Below are 20,945 nucleotides of genomic sequence, written 5' to 3' on the forward strand. Positions count from 1 at the left end.
ATATATGTTCCCAGCCATCAGGCAGGGACTACTTTGGGAAGAGCACTAATTCCCCATGTGGCCCCAGCCTGAGTCCTTCTCCAAAAGTCCCTCTTTGCATCCTCATACCTCACCCTGCCTTAAAGCCTGATTCAAGCACCATCTCTTCCAGGAAGCCACCCTTTAATGTCACTCTGCTACCTTCCCCAGCCAAAACTCACATGCCCAGGGCACCAGGTAACAGTGATACAGATGCTGATGCTGGCAGGAGTGCCCCAGAGACCCATCTCAGAAGGGGCAGAATTTATACCCATGAAACCGTAGTCCATATTCCTCAACCTCAACAGTGGTTACCAGGGAGTTTTCTCTAAAAATTCATTCTTATGAATTTTTGATTTAAGCAGTTTTTACTTATGTCTGTTATATTCCAGACACATACATACAAAGTTAAACAAAGAAACAGATCTTGGTGAAGGGGGCAAGCCCCAAAAGCCATCTGTCTATTGTGTGGAGTGGATAAGTGTCTGATCATAACCGCCAGTCCCACGGCACAGATTCCATGTGAATGCTGTGTAAATTTTAGAAAGATGGACAATTATGGGAGTTCAATAAAGAATCTAGAAGCAAGTAGTTATTCAGCATGTTTGTTAAGTGAATGAGCTCAGAAACACATGTGCAGTAAGCATTTATAGACACACATGTTTACATGGTATTGCCTTTGAGGTGATTGTCTATCAGATGCCTATTCTGCTTCTAGTGCATAAGCCTACAGAAGACAGGGGAACACAGCTACTCTACAACCCAGCTTGGAGAGGGCAGCGTCCAGGAAGAGGCCACAGGTTGGGCTGTCTGGAGCTCTCATCTCAGCAGAGCTACTTCTCAGAGCCCGGCCCCAGCGGCTTCAGATGGAGGTGGATTCCATTCTTGGAGCGTAGGACCAGTTGGGGCATCTTGATGGGTAGCCTCGAGGGATCCGGGGCAAACTCAAAACGGAGCAAGCAGAGGGCTGTGACCACCTTTACCTCAGCCATAGCAAACTGCTGGCCAATGCAGTTCCTGCAATGAGCAGCACAAAATGACATCAGGCTATGAGACGTCCAGAGTGATGAAAACTAGCGCTCTAAGTGTCCAACAGAAATCAGTCACTGTGTACGGATGAATCATTGACTGATCGATTGATTGGCCTGGGCTTCAGAAACAGATCTTGGGGGCATAGTGAGGGTCCCAGAATAGGTAGGTTCACACTGTGGGCTGTGACTTAGGGGTCTCTCTTGGAATGACTCACCCACCCCACCTGCCAAAGACAAGAGTATGCTAATGGCAGGAAGAGGGTCCCTCGAACTTCCCTCACATCAGGGTCACCGCACACCCAGCATGGCCCTCCTCATCACAGAGTTCCCCCAAAGGATGTTCCATGACATCCTCCATCCTTACCTCTGGACAGGGACATTGGGCTCTCCTTACCTGGGCCCAGCAGAGAAGGGAATGAAGGCAAAGCTGTGACGTCCTGCCACGTTCTCAGGAGAAAAGCGCAAGGGGTCGAAGACCTGAGGGGACAGGGCTTGCTTGAATATCTGCCAGGTCCCAGGGCAGGCTGACCCCACAGAAGCCCGCCCCCTCTGAACTCCGAGCCCAGGGATGGCATACCTCAGGGTCAGGCCACACTGTACTATTCCTATGGAGGGCATAGATGTGCAGAGAAATCAGGCTGCCTGTGGGCAGAGCAGAAAACTGGTGACCAGACAGTCCTGGGACAGCCAGGCCCACCTCCTCACAGGGTCAGAATCCCCTAACTGGTGCCCCTAACTGAGCACCAGTCTGTCCCTGAGCACTGCCAGTGATGGAAAGTTCATACCCACCCTCAACACATCAAAGTGTGTTGATCAACAAGCACACCAACTTCCCATAGCCCCAGCACCAGGTGTAACACCTGACACAGACATTTGTAGAATGGAAAAGGAAAAGAGGACCAAACCCACCCCACAACGAGGAAGGACAGTCAAGGATTATTACCCACTTCCTACTTTCCATTAACTGACTCTCAAGGGAAGTAGTTACTCACAATATTATGCCATCAGTAGTAACAACTACCATTCATTGGGTGCTTACTATGTGTCAGATCCAGAGTCAAACGCTCCTTGCAAAGCCACCACACACAGTTGTACAGCTTGTCCATTGCACCACATCATAGTCTAAGTGAATGATGCCACCTGAAGCTGTTCAGGGCACAATCTGCTTGGTGGTACATGACATCCCTGATGAATACTGCCTCTTTAATCCTGAAAACAGCCCTGTACGGCAGGGGCCCTTCTCACCCCCAGTTCATAGGAGACAGAGCAGAGGTGTAGATGTTGGTGGATTTACCCACACATTGTGGAGCTAGGACTTTGATGCTGGCTGAACACAAAGCCTGGTCTCTTCCCCTCTGGTACAGGGGTAGAGAGAGCACTCACAGGGACTCTGGCTCCACCCCGAAATCTACCGCATCCCACCTTCAGGTAGAGAGCGGCCATCCACAAAGTTGACAGGCTGGCTGAGCTGGCGGTACACCTGGGGCACAGGCGGGTACAGGCGGAAGCTCTCCTTGATGCACATGGTCAGGTAGGTCATCTCTGCCAGATCGTCCCTGCCAGCAACACAAGCAGGCCTTTGTGGACTGGGGGGCAGCACAGTCCTGCAGGAAGGCAGGCCCAGCCAGAATCCCCACTTCACCACCATCACACATAAGGGAGTCAGAGGGACGCAAGCGCTCCAAGTGTCCAGGCCAGACGTGGAGTGGACACACAGACTCAGGGGCCTGGCTCCACTTTTCTCCATCCCTCCCTCACCTTCACAGCTAGGAAGGGAAAGCACAGGATCCTAGGGGTGTATGTGCTCCTGGCCATCAAAGGCAAGGTCACTCTTTCAGTGTCCCCCAGAAACCCCACAAGGAACAGTTCTTTAGGTTCTGCTTCATTCCCCATGGAGCTGGAATGGCAAGGGGTAGGGGCTGACATACAGTGGCTGAATGAATAAATGTCAAACAATAACGAGCTTGGAGGGGGTGAGTAACTACATACAGATAGACAGATGGATAGATAGATAGACAGATGGATAGATATTTCCATTTTGCCACTAAGAAGTTCAGACCTCAAATGTGCTCCAGCTATAATGACTGTGCAACAGCTTACTACAGAGCCCCAACCTCTAGGGTTTATTCCCTCGGTCCTCATTTTTCATTTGTGTTCTACATTTAATTGAATGTGTCCTTTAAGTTGCTTCAAGATTGAGATGGAATAAAATGAAAATTAAATAAATGTTTCAACTCCCTGCCTCCAGGCTGTGTTCACACTGTTCCCCAACCCAGAGCACCCAGTTCTCCCCCTTTGTCTTTCTGAGCTTCACACATCTCTTTAGAAAGCCAACTTGGGCCCACCCCTTTTGATTCCTCTGTTCTGAACATGGGGCCCGCTCAATCTTACCCCACTCTGTGGTTTTCTCTAGCTTTTTGGTTCTGCAAGAGTTTGTCCTTCTAAAAACTCCCCCAGGGCAGTATTGGCCACTCACCCTCATCCCCCACACTCCTAACAGCATCTGGCACCTGGCTGGACACCCTAGGAGGTTTCCAACCTCTGACCAGTAAAACCACATCCTTCAAATCCCAGATTCTGGAATTCTAAGTCAGTCTCCCTCAGTGAGTCTAAAGTTTCTTTCCTCGACTGAGCATTTTCTGTGGCCCCTGCTGTGTCCTATCCCTGGGCTGGAGGTAACGCAGGAGTCTAGAGAGAAAGGTGACAGGACTCGAAAGCCCAAGGGGAAGAGGCAGGGAGAGGCGGGGCAGAGGGCACATGCAGGAGGGGGGCCAGTCAAAATTGCCAAAGATCATTCTCCAGAGAGAGGTCAGCGTCAATCAGTGTCGTGATAGTGAGCTCAAGCTTGAATGAAGAAACAAAACAGTTGTAAGTTTCTAAGTGATGAAGTTTGGGCAACAGCCTTTTCTCCTTCATCAGAGGAGTCTAGAGGCAGCACATGGCTATCCAAAAGCAGGTGGGAGGGAATCAGCTCTTCCTGCTACCCCAGCTCTGTTCATCCTCAGTGTTCAAATCCTTTCCAATGCTCCCTGATCTATCTGGGAACCCAGAAGGGTAGTCACGTTCTGCCACCAGAGGGAGCCAACATAAAAGTCAGACCACCTTTACAAGACACATCTGAAAATGGTCCACAGTGAGAGAAAGGGCTCGGGGCTGTGTCCACACATAGCTTCCCCCCAAAAGCCACAACTCTGGAGGGGAAAATGACAAGGGCTAACTGCCATCGCCTGGTTTCCAGGACGGCCCTGTAGGCGCAGCTCTTCCTTGGGACAGACTGGGCTCACCCGCAGCCTCACTCACCACTTCAAAGTGTCCCGGTCCCCAAGAATCTCCTGAATCTCTTCCCGACAACGACGCTGGTGCTCGGGGTACAGGGACATGCAGTAGAGAACCCATGAGATGGCGCTGGTGGTGGTGTCATGGCCTTCAAACATAAATGTGTCCACCTCGGCCCGCAGGTCTTCATCTGATAGCTTGATGCCTTCTTCATCCTGGGTCAGGAAAGCACAATGGGACAGCCCAAGGCATGTGAGGTAGGTTCCAACAAGGCCTCACAAGAGTAGCTGTCAAATGAAGGTCTGGGAGAGGGAGGGAAATTCCTTTTCAGACTAGGGGTTCGGAGCATCTCTTTGATTCCTATCTGTTCTCCCAAGGCCAGCTTGGATGACTCCTACTCCAGGAAGTCTTCTTTGATCCCTCTGGCCAAATGACTTGTGACTTTACCCAGTCCTATCAGTTGGGCTCACCTGACACACACAATGCCTTCTGAAGGAGGAAGAGGTCTTTGTCAACATCTACCTCCTGTCCCTGCCACCTGACTGTGAGAGTCAGGAGGCCAGGGCTAGGGCTTTCTCAGCATCTGCATCCCTAGCGTGAGAACTAACCCAGAGTAGGGCTCGGTGAGTCTGTGGAGTGAAAGGACCAGTTGAATGAGTGAATAAATGAATGTTGCTGTGGGAGTTCAGTCACTTCAGTCATGTCCAACTCTGTGTGACCCTATGGACTCTAGCCCCACTCTGGCTCCTCTGTCCATGAGATTCTCCAGGCAAGGGTACTGTAATGGGTTGCCATGACCTCCTTGAATGAATGAATGAGTAATGTATAAAGTCTAAGGTTCTAGGTTGCTAAGATTCTTCAGAGTCTTCAAAGGCTGGAATTGGTCTTCTGTTTCATGTAGACCCAGCCTCCCTGCCACTACATCTCTCCCCAGCACCACACCAGTCACCTTCCCACCTCTGAGCCTTTGCTGATATATACCATTGGACAAGGGCTTCCCAGGTAGCTCAGCTGGCAAAGAATCTGCCTGCAATGCAGGACACTCCAGTTCGATTCCTGGGTCAGGAAGATCCCCTGGAGAAAGGATAGGCTACCCACTCCAGTATTCTTGGGCTTCCCTGGTGGCTCAGACAATAAATAATCCACCTGCAATGCTGGAGATTTAGGTTCAAGCCCTGGGTTGGGAAGATCCCCTGGAGGAGGGCATGGCAACCCACTCTAGTATTGTTGCCTGGAGAATCCCCCACTGACAGAGGAGCCTGGCAGGCTACAGTTCATGGGGTTGCAGAGTGGGACACAGCTGAGCAACAGAGCACAGCACAGCACCACAGGACAAGAAACAGGTTATATTTGCTGGAGAAAGAGGGAAAAGATGCTTAACAGCTCCTGCTGCTGTCCAGGGAGCCCTGTCTCAGGAGGACAGTCTGAAGACCCGTCAGGGACATGTTCTAGGCAAGGGTGGGTGACTGCACACTCACCTGAGCCCCCAGGAGAATGTCCAGGAAGTCCAGGTGCCTCTTGCTCTGTATCTTCTCCCACTCTTTCTCATCCTGGAGGGCTGCTTTCCGTTCCCTGATGACCTGGTCTGGGCCGGGAGCACAGGGTGTCACTGCCTGCGGACCCACCCTCTGCCCCAAAGGGGAACAGAGGTCCTGCAATGGGAGGGGTCCCCCAGAGGCCAGGAGGAGCTAGACCAGAACCTAGGCCTCCTGTGGGCGGGCGGTGCAGGAGAGGCCCACCTGTGTGGTCATGGGCCACCTGGCAGGCCCGCAGGAAGCGGCGGCCGTGTGGGGTGAGAAAGTAGATGAAGTCGTTGTGGTACTGGAAGGAATCAATGCGCTGCTGCATCAGCAGTGTGAGTTCTTTGACCGACAGGTAGTAGATATTGTCCCTGCACAGTAGAGGGAAGGGGAGATGCTGAGACCCTGACCCGCAGCAGAGCCCCTGAGAGAGTGGAATCCAGTTCCAAGTACTGCGCTCTCTGCCCGTCCTCGCCCCACCATCAAGCCTCCCATGAGAGCCATGGGAAAGGCCCGGCTCCACCTGAGCTGGGGCTCCGTAGAGCAGGACACCCCTCTCCTCTCAGACCAGGGCCCAGGATTCCTGTCACCTCATATGGCCTCTGAGCCGACCTGGGTGGAGACTGTGGTCAGCCCCGAGGGCCCCCTGACCTGTCATTCAGGCCGCTGGTTCCTTTGCCAAAGGTGCACTTCATGAGCGAGTCCAGCGCCATGTGGCCCACATCGCCGTAGATGTCAAAGCTCTTTTGCTCACGAGCCTTTTTCTCCCACTTGTCCTAGAGCCCAGAGATGGAAGGTGATGTAGGGGAGGGGGCCCACCAGGCTAGGTGTCCCACCGTGCCTGCAGGACCCACCACTGTCCTCCCCACACGCACTCCAGGTCCCTGGCCTGGCCTCCATCCTGCTGTTATGGGTGGGGCGTGGGGGGTGGTTCAGGCTCAGAGGGCAGAACCCACAGAACCTCAGAACCCGCAGAACCCACAGAACCTCACCCAGCACACACAGCCAGGGCAGCTGTGTATGAGGGAAGAGGAGGGCCAAAGGTGGTAAGCTCCCCAGCACAGTCTGTGTGTGTCAGGCCTGCAGTGATGCTGGCGGGTGAGGAGGGGGTAGTCTCTTGCAAGAAGACAGGCTGGCCCAGGTAACCTCAGGGATTATCCGGCTATAAGGCTCTGAGCCTAATTCTTGACCCCTGACTTCCAGCATCCATTTTAGTTACTCTCGACATTATTTCAGGCAGTTGTGCTAGGCCAAGGATGAGGAGACACTTTTTAGATATGAAAGGTCTTCCTAATATTCTCAGATACAGGCAGCCCTCCAGTCCACTACAGTAGGAGCTTTCCTGGGGTCTCGCAGAGGCCCTTTGATGTGGGAAGAGGGAGTGCTGGTCTCCCGGTGGAGACAAAAGCTGGGGCTGTTGGGCAGCTTGGAGCCTCAGCACGTGGTCAGCACACAGCCAGCGGTAAGTACCAGGCAGAGCAAGGCTCACACTGCTGCTGCAGGCAGAACAGGGCCTCGGGCCTCAGCAATTCTCCTCACTGCCCTCTCCCAGGAAAAACTGGGGGGCGGGGGGCTGGCCCCGCAGCACAGCCTCCAGGAGCCTGGCACAGGGAGCTCACCAGCATGACACGCGTGGACTCAGCAAACAGGGCCACGTAGGGCTTCAGCACATCATAGTGGAAGCCAGGTGTGAGCAGCTTGCGATGCTGGAACCACTTAGGCCCTTGGAGAACCAGCAAGCCTTTCCCTGGGGGAGGCATGGGAGAGGGATGGCTGGTCAGTTCACACAATCCTGCCCCACCCCTGGCAACCTGGGATCAAGCACATACCACCCCACCTAACCCCACTCCCATCCTCCTAATCAGCCTGGCATCCAAACCCAGGTCTGCCTTTCAGGCACCCAGCCTCGCAGCCTCTGGTGACACCAGCCTGGATCCTGTCTTTCCACACTCCTTTCCATAGGCCCTTGCCCCAGCCAGCACCACCAATAAAATCTCCTCAGATCACCTGTAGTGCCACCTCCTCCAGGAAGCTGTTCCTCACATTAAAACATTGCCCAGAGCCTTTGCCCTGCCTGCCCAGGGAATAGGACACCCTGGCAGGACAAGTTGCCTGAATCCCACCTCTCAGGCAGCCCAGAGTTCTCCTGCCTCCTCCATTATTTCCTACTGAGAAGCTGAGCTTAGGGTGGCAACTTGGTGCCAGGTGGTCCGGTGGATGGAGTAACCATAAGAGTGGACACGGCAAGGAGGGATCAGACAGGGAAGGCTCCTGGTCACCCAGCACCAAGGACAGGGAGGGCAAGTGCCTACTCACCAATCCACTGGAGGAAGAAGTCATAGAAATCTGGGGCCTTAGGGTCTATAAGAGAAAGAGAAGCTTGGTCAAACGGGGACTGGGGGATTCCTGGAGGATGTTTGGTGATGAATAAGATGAGGGCTTCACCTGCCCAGACTTAGGGTGCAGGCCCAGGACCCCTCCCCACATGGCACCCTGAGCCCTCTGCTCTCAGGAAGCTCCAACTTCTTCCAGGAGTCCTCACCTCCTCGACTGTATACAGCTTTGGCATAGTCAGGATCATAGATGTTCAGGAAGCCAAGAAATTGTCCAACCCAGAGTTGGTGGGCGTAAGGGAACTGGTGAGTCCAGGACACCACCTTGTCCAAACTCCCAGTCTGCTGGATCTGAAATAGCAACAGAAGGCCAGGCCACTCAGGACCCCAGCATCACCAGCCAGGCCAGCAGGGAAGAGAGGAGGTTGCCCGGGAAGGTGCAGGGAGCACCCCTCCCTCCTCCTGCAGCCCTTCCCTCCCAGCCAGTCACAGTCCTACACATCTCTGGGCTCAGTCCTCTCTCCAGCCCCAGAGCCACTGTTCTAAGTCCAGGCCACACTTTATTACCCCTGGGTGAGCGCAGCAACGCAAACTGGCCAACTTACTTCCGTCTGGTACCTGCCACCAACCTATCTCCACTGCAGCCAAAAAGAGGTTTCTTTCAGCATCAAAGTTTTCATTAGAAAGAGAATTCCAGCTTGTTACTCAGTACACCTCAAAATCACATTGATTCCACCCCTAAATCATGGGGCACTTTTGTTTTTAATTGAGGACGTACTATGTGCAGAGCACTGTCTAGATGTTTCAGGGGAATGAGATAAAAACAGTCCTTCCAATTCACTCTAGGTGGGGAAGAATGTTAATAAACAAGTAAACAACAAAGTCAAATGACTGCAGACACTAGTAAGTACTCACAAGGAAATAAGCACAGCGCTGGGAAAGAGACTTAACAGGGAGACCCTGCTGAGATACAGTGACCCAGGATGGACTCTTGCTGGCGAGGACATTCAAGGTCAAACTGAAAGATGATACTGGAGCTGACCGTGTGAAGAGTAAGGGAAGAGCACTCTAAGGCAGAGGGAGCAGCAAGCAGTGTCTGGAGTAGGAAAAAGTATGGTGTCTCCCAGGAGCGGCCACTAGGTGGGGCAGTGGCCGGAGACGAGGCTGCAGAGACCAACTTTGGAGGTTTTTCTAGCCACATCTACTCACCCAGAGCTGCCTTATGTAAGTGGTATATGTATATGATACATATACATATACTGTATATGCCTTATGTATATGATAAATACCTTTCCAAGACATGCCATTTTTATTTAAGATATTTGATGGCTCAGACAGTAAAGTGTCTGTCAACAATGCGGGACACCCGGGTTTGATCCCTGGGTCGGAAAGATCCTTTGGAGAAGGAAATGGCACCCCACTCCAGTACTCTTGCCTGGAAAATCCCACGGATGGAGGAGCATGATAGACTACAGTCCATGGGGTTGCAAAGAGTCAGACACGACTGAACGACTTCACTTTTTTCAGAGTGTTTCCAACAACTGCCTAGTATTCCACTTCAGGGGTATACCATTATGCATTTATCCATTTCCCCCTATTTTGAAGGAGCCTTTTAGAAGTACACTTTAAACTTTCCAGTGGCCTGCCCGTGGGTTAGCACCATAGTTTGGGAGACAGTATAGTAACAACCAATCTTCATTAAGCACTTGCTGTGTGCCAGGCCTTCTTCTAAGCACCTTATATCTTGATTCATCGCATCTTCAAAACCATTCTTCCCATTTCAGGGAAAAGTGAAGTCGTTCAGTCGTGTCCAACTCTTTGTGACCCCATGGACCATATCCCACCAGGATACTCTGTCCATGGGATTTTCCAGGCAAGAATACTGGGGTGGGTTGCCATTTTCTTCTCCAGGGGATCTTCCCAACCCAGGGATGGAACCAAGGTCTCCCACATTGCAGGCAGACACTGACCTGACCCCACCTGTGGGCCGTGAGTTTCCCAGAAGCACAGATCACGTGTGGGGCGTCCTCAGGTCACTATGGAGCTCAGCAGGGGTCCCCGGATACAGCGTATACTTGATAAACAGTGTGCCAGGTGAACAGAATGAAAAAGGAGCTGACAGAGAAGACTAGAAAAGAGGGAGAAAGCATACAAAGCATCTGGCTAGTCTAAACATTGGCCAGAGATAGGCCATCTCATGAAGAACCAGTCCAAGTCTCACTCAATCTGGGGAGTGAAAGAAGAAAGGCCACCATCAGCACTTCCTGTGTGGTAAACAGTACCACAGATTTGTTTTTCTTTTCCCAGATGACCCTATCCTGCCTGCTCTGGCTAAAGTTCAGACTCACTGCTCATTTCCACATTCTTTCTCACAACATAGGGGATGGGAGGGTACAGATATTATTGTGTATCTCCCGTAAATCAGGAGCTACGGGAGTGAATTCATAGACTCACTTCAGGTACCTAATACAGAACAATTATTCCCATCTTACAGATGAGAAAACTGAGGCTCAGAGGTGTGAACTGACTTGCACTTTGCTTGTAGCTTAGTAGTGCTCTAACTCGGGTTAGAGCCCCACGCTCTCTTCCCTATACTGAAATCTGTCAGGGTTGCTGTGTTCAGCTGTATAAACTGAACACTGCACAATCCTAGGGCGTGCTGCTCATGACAAGGCCTGTGCCAGGACTGACCCAGCTTTTCCTCCTTGTAAAGTTTCTTTTCACAGTCCTCACCCACTCAATTAATCCATGTTGTATCTTCCAGGAAACAACCTTGAAGAAGAACACAGGACATTTGAAAATTTAGCCCCAGGAATCCTTGTCTAGACCAAGCCACTTCTCCCAAAGAGGGACTGGGCTTGGCTACTTTGGCCTCCAGCCAATCATCTGTGGTTTTTCTGGCGTTCCTCTCGTTCCAGGCCCTCTGTAGGGTCCAGTGTTATCTCCCCATAGAGCCTTTCCCCCTCTGCCTCTGAACTCATTATTGTGAGTTCAACCCAGAACAATGGGCTGTAAGAATTTCACTGACCTTGTGAACACAGTGTCCAAAAGGTTACAAGTGAGCAACATGATCTCTGCCGATTAGTAAAAGGGAACCTTCCTTCTGGTGTCCCTGACCTCTTTCTTGCTTCCTTCTTGTTTGGTATCCCTGGAAATAATCCCTTCCTCCTGTGTCCCTCTTATTTTTCCATCTGTGCTCCTGGGTTTTCCTTGCTGACTTTTTGAACACCATGACTGTGCCCTTTCTCTCCATCCCTCTTAAGTTCAATTGACAGGGGACAAGGAGAGGCTTAAATCACAAAGCCAGACTCACAGAATCTCAGGGTTGGAAGGAACCCTTGGCTGATCTGGTTCATCTGTGCCTTGTTTTTCTCCTTATTAGCTGTGAGTGTCCCCCTGGCCTGAGGACGGGAGCATCCCCACCCAGGATGGGAGATTTGACCTCATGCTGACACATAGCACACCCACAGCACATACACAGCCTGAGCAAGCCCTGCCTCCCCATGCCCAGATTTCTTCTGCATGCCCTTGATCACCCCTGGATCCTGGTAGGAGTGAGGATAGCTATTGGTACCTGGCCCCACTAGTGGAGGGCAGCCCCATCAAAAGGGCTGGGGTCATGGCTGCCTGGCTAGCTTCTCTGGGTTACATAACTGGACATCTCAGACCAGTCCTCAGATGACCCAAGTTGGGACACCTACAGGACTCCGAGGTCTAGGCCAGCTTGTTTTTCTCCAAAAGGAAGGAAGCAGGAAAAGAACAAGTTGTGGAGATAATTCACTGACCCTGGCTCCAGAGCCACATGCCACTCGTCCTCACATTTGCACCCATTGTAGACATCACCAAGAATAAACAGGAGGGGATGGGAAGAGCAAGCATGGGCACCACTCTCTTCTCTGCCTCCTCAGAACTGGAGGAAGTTTTGCCCTGAGGAGTAGATCTGAAAGAGATCTTAACATTGCCAAACCACAGTCCTTCTTTATAGGTGGCAATGGTACATTCCAAAGACAAAGAGAACCATTCCACAGGAGTGGGGCCGACTGGGATTCTGCAGAGGCACTTCCTACTGCCCCTCCTGTTAATGAGCCTGCCCAAGTCGTCAGTCAGTTGAGCCAAATCTCAAAGGGCGAGTGTTCAAGAAACAAGATACCCGCTTAGCCAGTCTGCTGCAGCCATAGCTCTCCCACAGGGAACAAAGAAATCTGTTCACAAAATGGGATAGCAGTTCAGAAAAACAAATTGTTAAGGAGGGGAGGGGATGGGCTTTCCTCTTCCTCAGCCTGCAGGGCTCCCTTGAGGCAGGTCATGCGGATCTCTGGTTCCCAGGACCCAGAATTGCCTGACCCAGCTCCTTCACCATGTGGGAACTTCTGCCCCCAGAGCTCAAACATCTCAAGCAACCAAGAACTTACTGCTTTTCAAAATGTAGTAGTCCCAACCATCTCTGGATCATCTTAATTCTTACTTCCCTGGCAGTCCAGCACTTAAGACATACCGCTCCCAGTGCAGAGGGCACAGGTTCAATCCCTGGCCAGGGATCTAGGATCCCCCATGCCACACAGTGTGGCAAAAAAAAAAAAAAAAAAAGATTAAGAAGTTAAATAAAATAAAAATTAAAAAAGACTCCTTAGTCACTGAACTAAAAGCTGCCAGATTGTGGCCTTCCCCACGAGTTTGCAGTCTGCTCTCTGGGGCTTCTACTGTCCCTTGGGAGTTGGGGGCCAGATCCTCCTGGGTCTGCGCTCCTCCAGTATGGACATTCCTAGATGCCCTTGGGTGCTATAGTCTTCCCCACTCCATGGGCCCTGCCCTGCCCCACACACACCAGATTCATGAGCACTCAGGATGTTTGTGAGTCCCAGTAGTGTCAAGGACAGTAAATCTGTGTAGTCAAAGCCAGAGGGGTTGGGAGTGCCTGCCAAGAAGCAGCAACAAAAATTGAGATGAGGCAGTGTCTCTGAAAAAAAACATGAAAATCAGTGAAAAAAAAAATACTCAATTTACACAAACTCTTTGGAGATTCAACTATGAGGATGAGCAGGGAGCCATGGGGAACTTGGAGGAAGGGATCTATGCGTGATGCTCCAAGGAGCAGAGAAATGGTTCCCCCCCAACTCCAGAGACGAGTAAGTGACTTTATCCTCCATCTTCCATTTCAGAGACAAGTAGAATACTGCACACGTATCTGTGGATGTATGTGAATACATAACACATGGAAGCAATCCCTGGCTCAACAGAAGGAGCTTGGGAGGCTTTGGATGAGGTTGACACAAGTCTCTGTGACTCTTCTAGCACCACATATGGGCTGGGAGGCATGATGGGCCTTGCCCAACGGCACACAACTCTCAAGTTTAGGTTTTCCAGTCCTATACCCTGCATATGTTCTGCCTGTAACACCTGTCTCTGTCTTCAGCACCAAAGATGAACTCCAGCACCAGGAATAACCAGGTTGGAGCAGAACACAGGAAGCAATCCAACACCTAAGAAGACAGAAGGGCAGATATCCAAGAGGCACCCGGGAGTCCAGGGGAGTGCAAACATTGGCCCTCACCCTGTGTGAGTGACTTTGCTGCCCGGAGTTGGATCTCCCAGGGATACACTCACATATTCAACAAATGGGCATGGAGCACCCACTCTCAATGCCAGGCATGGTGCTAGTTCCTGGGGACGTAGTGTGAACAGGACAAAGCCCTGCCCTCCCTAAACTTACTTGCCAAGTGGGGAGAAAGGAAATCAACAAGAATCAAATACATCAGGCATACAATTTCAGGTAGTGGCAACTCTTGGAAGAAAAATAAAGCAGAAAGGGGGGCAGGGGTTGTATAGTAGACAGGGGATTAAAGGATCAAGGAAGCCCTCTCTTGGGTGACATTTGAGCAGAGATCGGCAGAAATGCCTTCTAGAAAGCCTCATATTATTGGCCAGAATCTGTCCCTCTAAAAATTCTTTTTCCTCAACTATCCCTCCACCCTTCTGCTCCTTGCTCCTGGTAATGCAGTCTTGCTCTGCTTCACAAAGTAGAACCTATCAGAAAAGAGATCCCTTAAAGTCAGCTACCAGACCTGAAGAACCACTGCCTGCTCCTAACCTTCCCTCCTATTCCAGTAGAGGAGGTATCCAGGGCTTGTCCAAGGCCACTCCCTTTAGATTTCAACCCTCCCCTCGGGTACCTCATCCATCAGTCCCCCCTCTCTTGCCTAACACACACCCTCTCTACCAGCTCCTTGCCAATTGTCATTTAAAACATGTTCAAGTCTCTTGCCCTTGACCAAACAAACCCTCCTTTTGCTCTGCTTCCTCCTCCAGCTACGCCCCATTGCCCTCCTCCCTTCATAACCCAATTTCTCAAACGAGCTGCCTCCTTGTTTCCACTTGCTCCTGCCTCGGCCCCCACCTCTCCAGCAGTGATGGGACATGGTCAGCTCCCCTCTCTCTTGAGCTCTCTCCTGGCTGTCCTCCTGCCTCTCCAGATGCCCCATCTCAGCAGCTCCTCACCTATCATTTGTTAATCAAAGACTGAGGATCCCCAAAATCTAGCCTCTGGTCTGCTCCCAAGCTGCACCTTCTCCCTGAAGGTGCTCACCTACTCCCATTGCTTCCTTTGCCATCTACCTGACTAGTTCTTAAATGGACCTCTCATCCCAGCTTGCCTTTCTCCTGAGCTCCAGAAACATGACCAGTCACCCTGTGGACATTTCTGCATAACATCCTCCAGGCCCCTCAAACTCAGCATTTCCAAATGTGAACACAGCATGTTTGCCCCCCAAATCTGCCCCTCCTCCCGTACCTAGGGATGGAAACACCATCCATGCTGATACTAACCAGAAACGAGGAATGATGTTTTCTCTGAGATTTATGTTAATACTGAGGGAGACGCCCTGTGGCGGCTGCCCCTCTCCCCTGCAGATCCACCAAGAGACTTTTACATTGCAATCAGCTAACCAGAATTCAGAGAACCAAATGTAGCTATTCTGGGGTTGGGAGCTGGTGTGGGGAGGAGAGAGATCCTGCCATGAAACACCCCAAATCCAGAACCTAAGGTTCCAATACCCGGACACTGACAGGTGCTGGGCCAACCCCTGAGCCCCCACTTCCTGGGTCTCAGATTCCCACATTTCTACACATAGACAGACACAGAAATTGATTCCTCCAGGTTACATAGCAGTCTTGCGGCTCAGGGGTTCTTTCTCTCTTTAGGTTATTTTGCCTAATTCTTCTCTGAGTCAGCTGTGTTGATGCCACAGTCTAACAAAGCTCCCAGAGCAATCCTATGTCCCCCTTCTCCTGGTACATGAAGGGAGTCTCCCTGACACATCTCATATCTGGCCGCAGTGAAGGCATCAATGCCTCCTCTCCCATGCCCACAACACCAAGAGAGCCTGCTCTGCCTCTCATTTCCCTCATCCAGCTGGCTCACACCATCAACACTGCCTCAGCCTCCACCCTGCTCTCCCTGCCTCCTATTTAGTCTCTGCCAATCTAGTCTTCACCCAGAAGCTAAAGTTTATCTTTCTTCCACCCAAATCTGAGCTCTTCACTCCCTTGCATGAATCCACTCCCTGCTTCCCTGTTGTACTCACAATAAAGCCTTTTGACCTGGCCTGTGAGGTCCCATGTGATCTGTCTCCAACCCCACTCCAGTTTTATTTTCTCCTCTTTGCCCTCGCTCTCACCCCTCCAGAAGCTCAGAACTACCTATGCAGGCACATGTAAGACCTTGAGAAACAAACATCTGTTGAACAAATTAATTTCTTAAACACACAGTGCTCTTTCTGGCCTCTCCCTTTGGTATTATCATAGGTATCATCTTCCTCCCTTCCTTCCACACTTTCACGGACTGCTGCATCCAGATTCTTCTCAGACTTGGCGCATCGACCCCTCCCTGGGCCCTAGGATCTGGAACACTATGCTGTGTTATCTCTCCCTTGCAGACCGGGTTCCCCTAGGGCCTGGCTCTAGTCTTGTTTCTTCCTCCTCTGGCCTCAACATAGGGCCAGACCCAGAGTAATTGATCAGATAATGCTAGCTGCTTGGGAACAAAGGGACCTTATCTGGCTCCCGAAGACTGGGTTGATTTAGGAGGAAGGAAGCAGATGAAGAAAGCAGGTGCTTCCTTGTGTTCTGCAGCAAGAGTCTGCCTATGATGACTGACACATGATGTCTATCTGCCCAGCAGTTTGCAGTGTATCTCTACTTTATCTCTGTTGATCGCCTTCCAGCAAGGTAAAGGGGCTTTTCTAAATGTGGAGGAAAGGAAATGGAAGTACACAGAGGAAGCATGGTGAAGGCCCATGATCAATGTCTACTGAGTGAAAATAAGCCACATCCCCAGGCCAGCACTCTTCACTAACCTGCACATGGTCAAGGGAACCATCCCAGCAATGAGTCGGGAAGAGGGCTTTTACAGTCCCAGGAGATCACCTGTCCTGGGCTTGGAGTTGACATTCTCCTTTCTCTCCTTCCAACACAGATTAGAGCCTCGGGCCCCTCCCAGGGGCCCCAACTTTCAGTCAACAATATGGCTGAGCACCTATTATGTGCTGGGTCCTCTCTGGGCCCCCGCCTCAAGGTGATGCATTCTAAGAATTGAGGGGGCTGATGGGTAGAGGACAGACTATAACTGGAGGCCAAGAGGGGAGAAGTGAATCCTGATGGACATCTCTTCCCAGCCCCTGGGGCCCTTCCTTTTACCACCAGTCCTCCTCCTTCCTTTCCTACTTCCATCACCACGAGGCCCGAGTAAACATGCAGTTACTCTGTATGTGATCATGTCCTGGATGAAAAGGCACAAGTCCATTCAGCTGAGAGCAGAGGTGCCAAGCCCTGGAGGAATGCAGGGGTGTTGGGCCTGCCATGGCTCCCCAGGAAACATTTGTTGTGTCTGAGAGAAACCACCCCTCCAGGCCTTGCCCACCCTTCCTGGTGCCAAGGCCTTTCAGATACTTGTGTGAGAGCCAAGAAGCCAAAGCTAAGTTGTGTTCCAGGTCCTTAATACATTCTCAAGATAAGGGCAGGAGCACCCGGGGGAAAGAGGGCAGACAGCACTGATATGGGGGTCGCAGAGCAAGGTCTCTGTCCTAGGAAAGCCCACAGGCTGATGGCAAATCCAGCTTTGATGGAGGCAAGGAGAAGAGGAGGAGACACGAGAGGAAAAGGATTGAAGGTCTCTCTAAATGCCTCTCTTTCCCACATTAGGGTCATACCTCAACCTTCCCATGAAGAGAACGTCCCTGTACTTAATACAGCCCCCCCAGATAAATCCTGGTCCCTCCACTTGTCTTCTCCATCATTGTCTCCTCTGTTGATACCCTGCCCTACTCTCCTACGCTCGCTGTCTGTTCATCCAGTGATACCTACTCTGGGGAGGTTTGTACTGTACCCTGAGGGGACAGGGAAGAATCAGACCAGATCTCCATGGTCAAGTGGGAATGATGAACAAGCAAACAGAAGATGACAACCATACAGGACAAGCACTGAGATACCAAACCCGGGGTTGATGCAAAACACTGGTGAGGCACCCCAGCCCCTAGTAGCCTGGTGGCAGCGAAGGCTCTGGTGTCTGTTTTCTCCCTAGAGAGTAAGCTCTTTGAGAGCAGAGCCTGGGTCTGATTCATCTTCCAGAACTTTCTGTCCTTTTCTGGGTGTGTCTAGGATGCAGGTATGTTACTAGGCAGTCCTAAAGTGAAAGTGAAGTCACTCAGTCATGTCCGACTCTTTGCAACCCTATGGACTGTAGCCTATCAGGCTCCTCTGTCCATGGGCTTTTCCAGGCAAGAATACTGGAGTGGGTTGACATTTCCTTCTCCAGGGGATCTTCCCGACCCAGGAATCGAACCCAGGTCTCCTGCATTGCAGGCAGACACTTTACCGTCTGAGCCACCAGGGAAGCCCAGGCCATCCTAAGAAGACAGTTATTTGTAGAGACTTACTCTTGCCTGGGCTTCCCCACTGGCTCAGCAGTAAAGAAGCTGCCTGCCAGTGCAGGAGACACAGGTTCGATCCCCGGATTGGAAAGATCCCCTGGAGGAGGGCATGTCAACCCACTCCAGTATTCTTGCCTGCAAAATCCCATGGACAGAGGAGCCTGGTGGGCTACAGTCCGTAGGGTCACAAAGAGTCAGACACAACTGTGTGACTAATCACATTCTTGATCCCACCCAGAGGTAAGGCTTATCCTGAGTGTCAATCATGAAGGAAAGGCAATTCCCTAGACTCCTTCTGGGAAAAGTTTACTCAGAATGTAGTAGAAATCTAAATTCCTCCCTCAAAACCTTAACCTCTGGCAGCTATACCTACTGTCCCAAGCCTGGCTGCAGATCAAAACACTTGGGGACATTTTTTAACTCAGACCCCCTAGCTCCAAAATGTTAGAGTTTTCAGGGCTCAGGGGCCAAGGAATCTGCTTCTTCCAGTTGATTTCAATGCAGCTGTCCCTTTCTGTATGTTCAGAAACCTCTACTCTAGATCCTCATGGAGGTAGGAACTAAGAGCTCTTCCTGACAATGGGTGCTAAGGGTCCCCACTGCCCTGAGATAACTGGGAAGGATGAATCAGAATCTGAACCCAGGAAGATGCCTAGCCCCTGACCTGGTTCATAGGCATGGCAGGGAGAACTCCACATGTGGGAGCACCAATTTTTAAATGATTCAGGAGGTCTCTTAGGTGAGAGCACTTGTCCCTGCCTTCACTTCAATTTTCTGCCCTAAAAAGGGAAATTTTTACAGTGCACAGAACAAGAGGATACTGGTTAAGTTCTAAATGAGGTTGCCTAATTGGATCAGACTACCCAGGAAATTTTTTTCCCCAGGTTATCCCTGAGTCCTAGCAGAGCTCTGTCTGAACCTTGGGCCTCAGAATAATGGGGAGGAATCTGTGGCCCTTCTGAGTCCCAGCTTTTAAATTCCACCCCCATTTCCCACCCCCACCTGAGGCCAGCTCGGAAAGTGAGAGTGAGGGGGAGACCCAGTGGGAAAGATGAACGGGAACCACGGCTCACAGAACCCCATTCCTCTGCCCAAGCATAGGGTCTCCTTCCATGGCCCCCAGCAGGTTAAGCCAGACTCCCAGAGGGAAAGGAGGCTGGTTTCTTTCTCTATCCTCCGCTCAGTCACTTACCTCGAGGGCATGCCCAAAAAGCCAGTGGGTGGGGGGCCCTGAGAATCTGTCCATAGCTCTGGCTAGCATCTGCCTCCGCAGCAGCAGGCGAGTGAGCTTAAGGAAGACTAAGACTGAAACCAATCCAAAAGCCCACAGGCTCAGGTGGGAAAGACTCAGGGAGAGCAAAACAGGCACCATGGCTGGAGTCGAAGTCGCCCAGGTTTCTGTCTGCCTCCTACTGCCCTCAAGTTCCCTTATACTATGAGCCCAGGCACCCTGCCAGCTCCCACTCCGGCCACACCCTGCAGTCAGCCACAGCCCAGGCTGGGCTGAGCTCCACAGGGCAGAGACAGCAGTCCCCAAATTCACAGACAGAGGAGACAGCCTGGCTGATTTCTCCCAAAACTCAAATGAAGAAAACTAGATAATGGGCTTCAAAGAAACGAGGCAATGGGTTCCTTAGAGGAACAAACAGAAGGCAATTCTTGGTATGATCACCGGCGTAATAATGACTACCTTTTCATGTAAGCTACCTTGGCTGCTTCAGGTACTTGACACACACTATCTCATTTAACCCAAACAAGGTCAGAAAAGTTTGTACACACAAGTTTATATTATGGTCTTGGGAGTGGAGTTGGCCTTTCCCTGACCCAGGTTCTCCCTTCTAGGGCTCGAACCTTGCTCCTGAAGATGACTCAACAAAACAAAACGAAAAAAAGGACTTAAAGCATCATGCTGCTGCTGCTGCTGCTGCTGCTAAGTCGCTTCAGTCATGTCTGAGCCTGACATAAATGCAAGTTCTCCCAGCAGTCCATGTCCAAAGGGAACAATGGAAGCTCTCTAGCAAGAAGGCACAGACAAGCTGAGCCTCAGTTTCATTATCTGGAAAATGAGTTTAAAAAGCAAGTACTGATGACCTTCTTGTTTAAGTTAAATGAGATAGTGTGTCACATTCAAGGTAACTTGTGTGAAAAGGTGGTCATTACTATGCTGATGGCTACACAACTCGTCACACTCCCTGCTGTTCACACGGTGGCTGAAATTTGGCAACCATCCTCACTTCTAGCACCAGAGAGAGGTCACCACATTGCCAGAATCAGAGACTCGCCAGCATTCATTTCCTAGCCCCTGATCCTACCAGCTACCCCTTGCGCTACCTTGGCAGTGTGATTCTTGAAACCAAAATGTGCCTTCCTGGAGCTCTCACTGGCTATGCCCTCAAGGACCCAGTAGAAAATGTCAACTGCAAAGAAAAACTTAGAGATAACCTCCAATCCAGTAGTTACCTGGGTTAAGGAGATGGAGACATTGAGCTTCTGCCTTTCTCCAAATGCTTTCCAAAAGCTCTTCTCCTCCAGAAAGCCTTCCTACACACCCTTCCTCCATTTCAGAAACACAAACTAGATCCAGTCTTCTAACCACCTGCAACTCTTCTTGGGTTTGTTCACACTTTGCCTTGCAGCAATTGTCTTATCTAGAATGCTTGTCTTGGCCTCAAATCTCCCCATTCTGCTGTGTCAGAGACTGAGCTGGTCTTTTCCTTTGTTTGCATGGCTGAATCAGGACAGACAGGATACAAGCATTCAGCGAAACCTGTGATCAGGTGGATGAGTGAAAGGATGGACACCCTGGAGGGTTCTCCAGGCCCTGGGTTTTACTGGAGTTAGGAG

The 20,945-nt window shown here is 51.0% G+C and overlaps 1 protein-coding gene across 1 annotated transcript; it reads right to left on the reverse strand.

The window, feature by feature from the left end:
- Positions 1 to 603: 603 nt before the first annotated feature.
- On the reverse strand, positions 604 to 19,522 carry LOC102415534 (cytochrome P450 4B1). Its single transcript, XM_006052512.3, has 12 exons — positions 19,294 to 19,522; positions 8,388 to 8,529; positions 8,162 to 8,206; positions 7,465 to 7,592; positions 6,497 to 6,621; positions 6,065 to 6,216; positions 5,804 to 5,910; positions 4,350 to 4,540; positions 2,472 to 2,605; positions 1,627 to 1,691; positions 1,444 to 1,526; positions 604 to 1,035 (listed from the first exon to the last, which is right to left on the reverse strand). The coding sequence occupies exons 1-12, from the start codon at positions 19,471 to 19,473 to the stop codon at positions 852 to 854; spliced, it is 1,536 nt and encodes a 511-aa protein (XP_006052574.2). The 5' UTR covers positions 19,474 to 19,522; the 3' UTR covers positions 604 to 851.
- Between the last annotated feature and the right edge of the window lie 1,423 nt (positions 19,523 to 20,945).

This window comes from Bubalus bubalis, chromosome 6 (genome assembly GCF_019923935.1).
Source record: "Bubalus bubalis isolate 160015118507 breed Murrah chromosome 6, NDDB_SH_1, whole genome shotgun sequence".
In the NCBI taxonomy this organism is placed as follows: domain Eukaryota; kingdom Metazoa; phylum Chordata; class Mammalia; order Artiodactyla; family Bovidae; genus Bubalus; species Bubalus bubalis.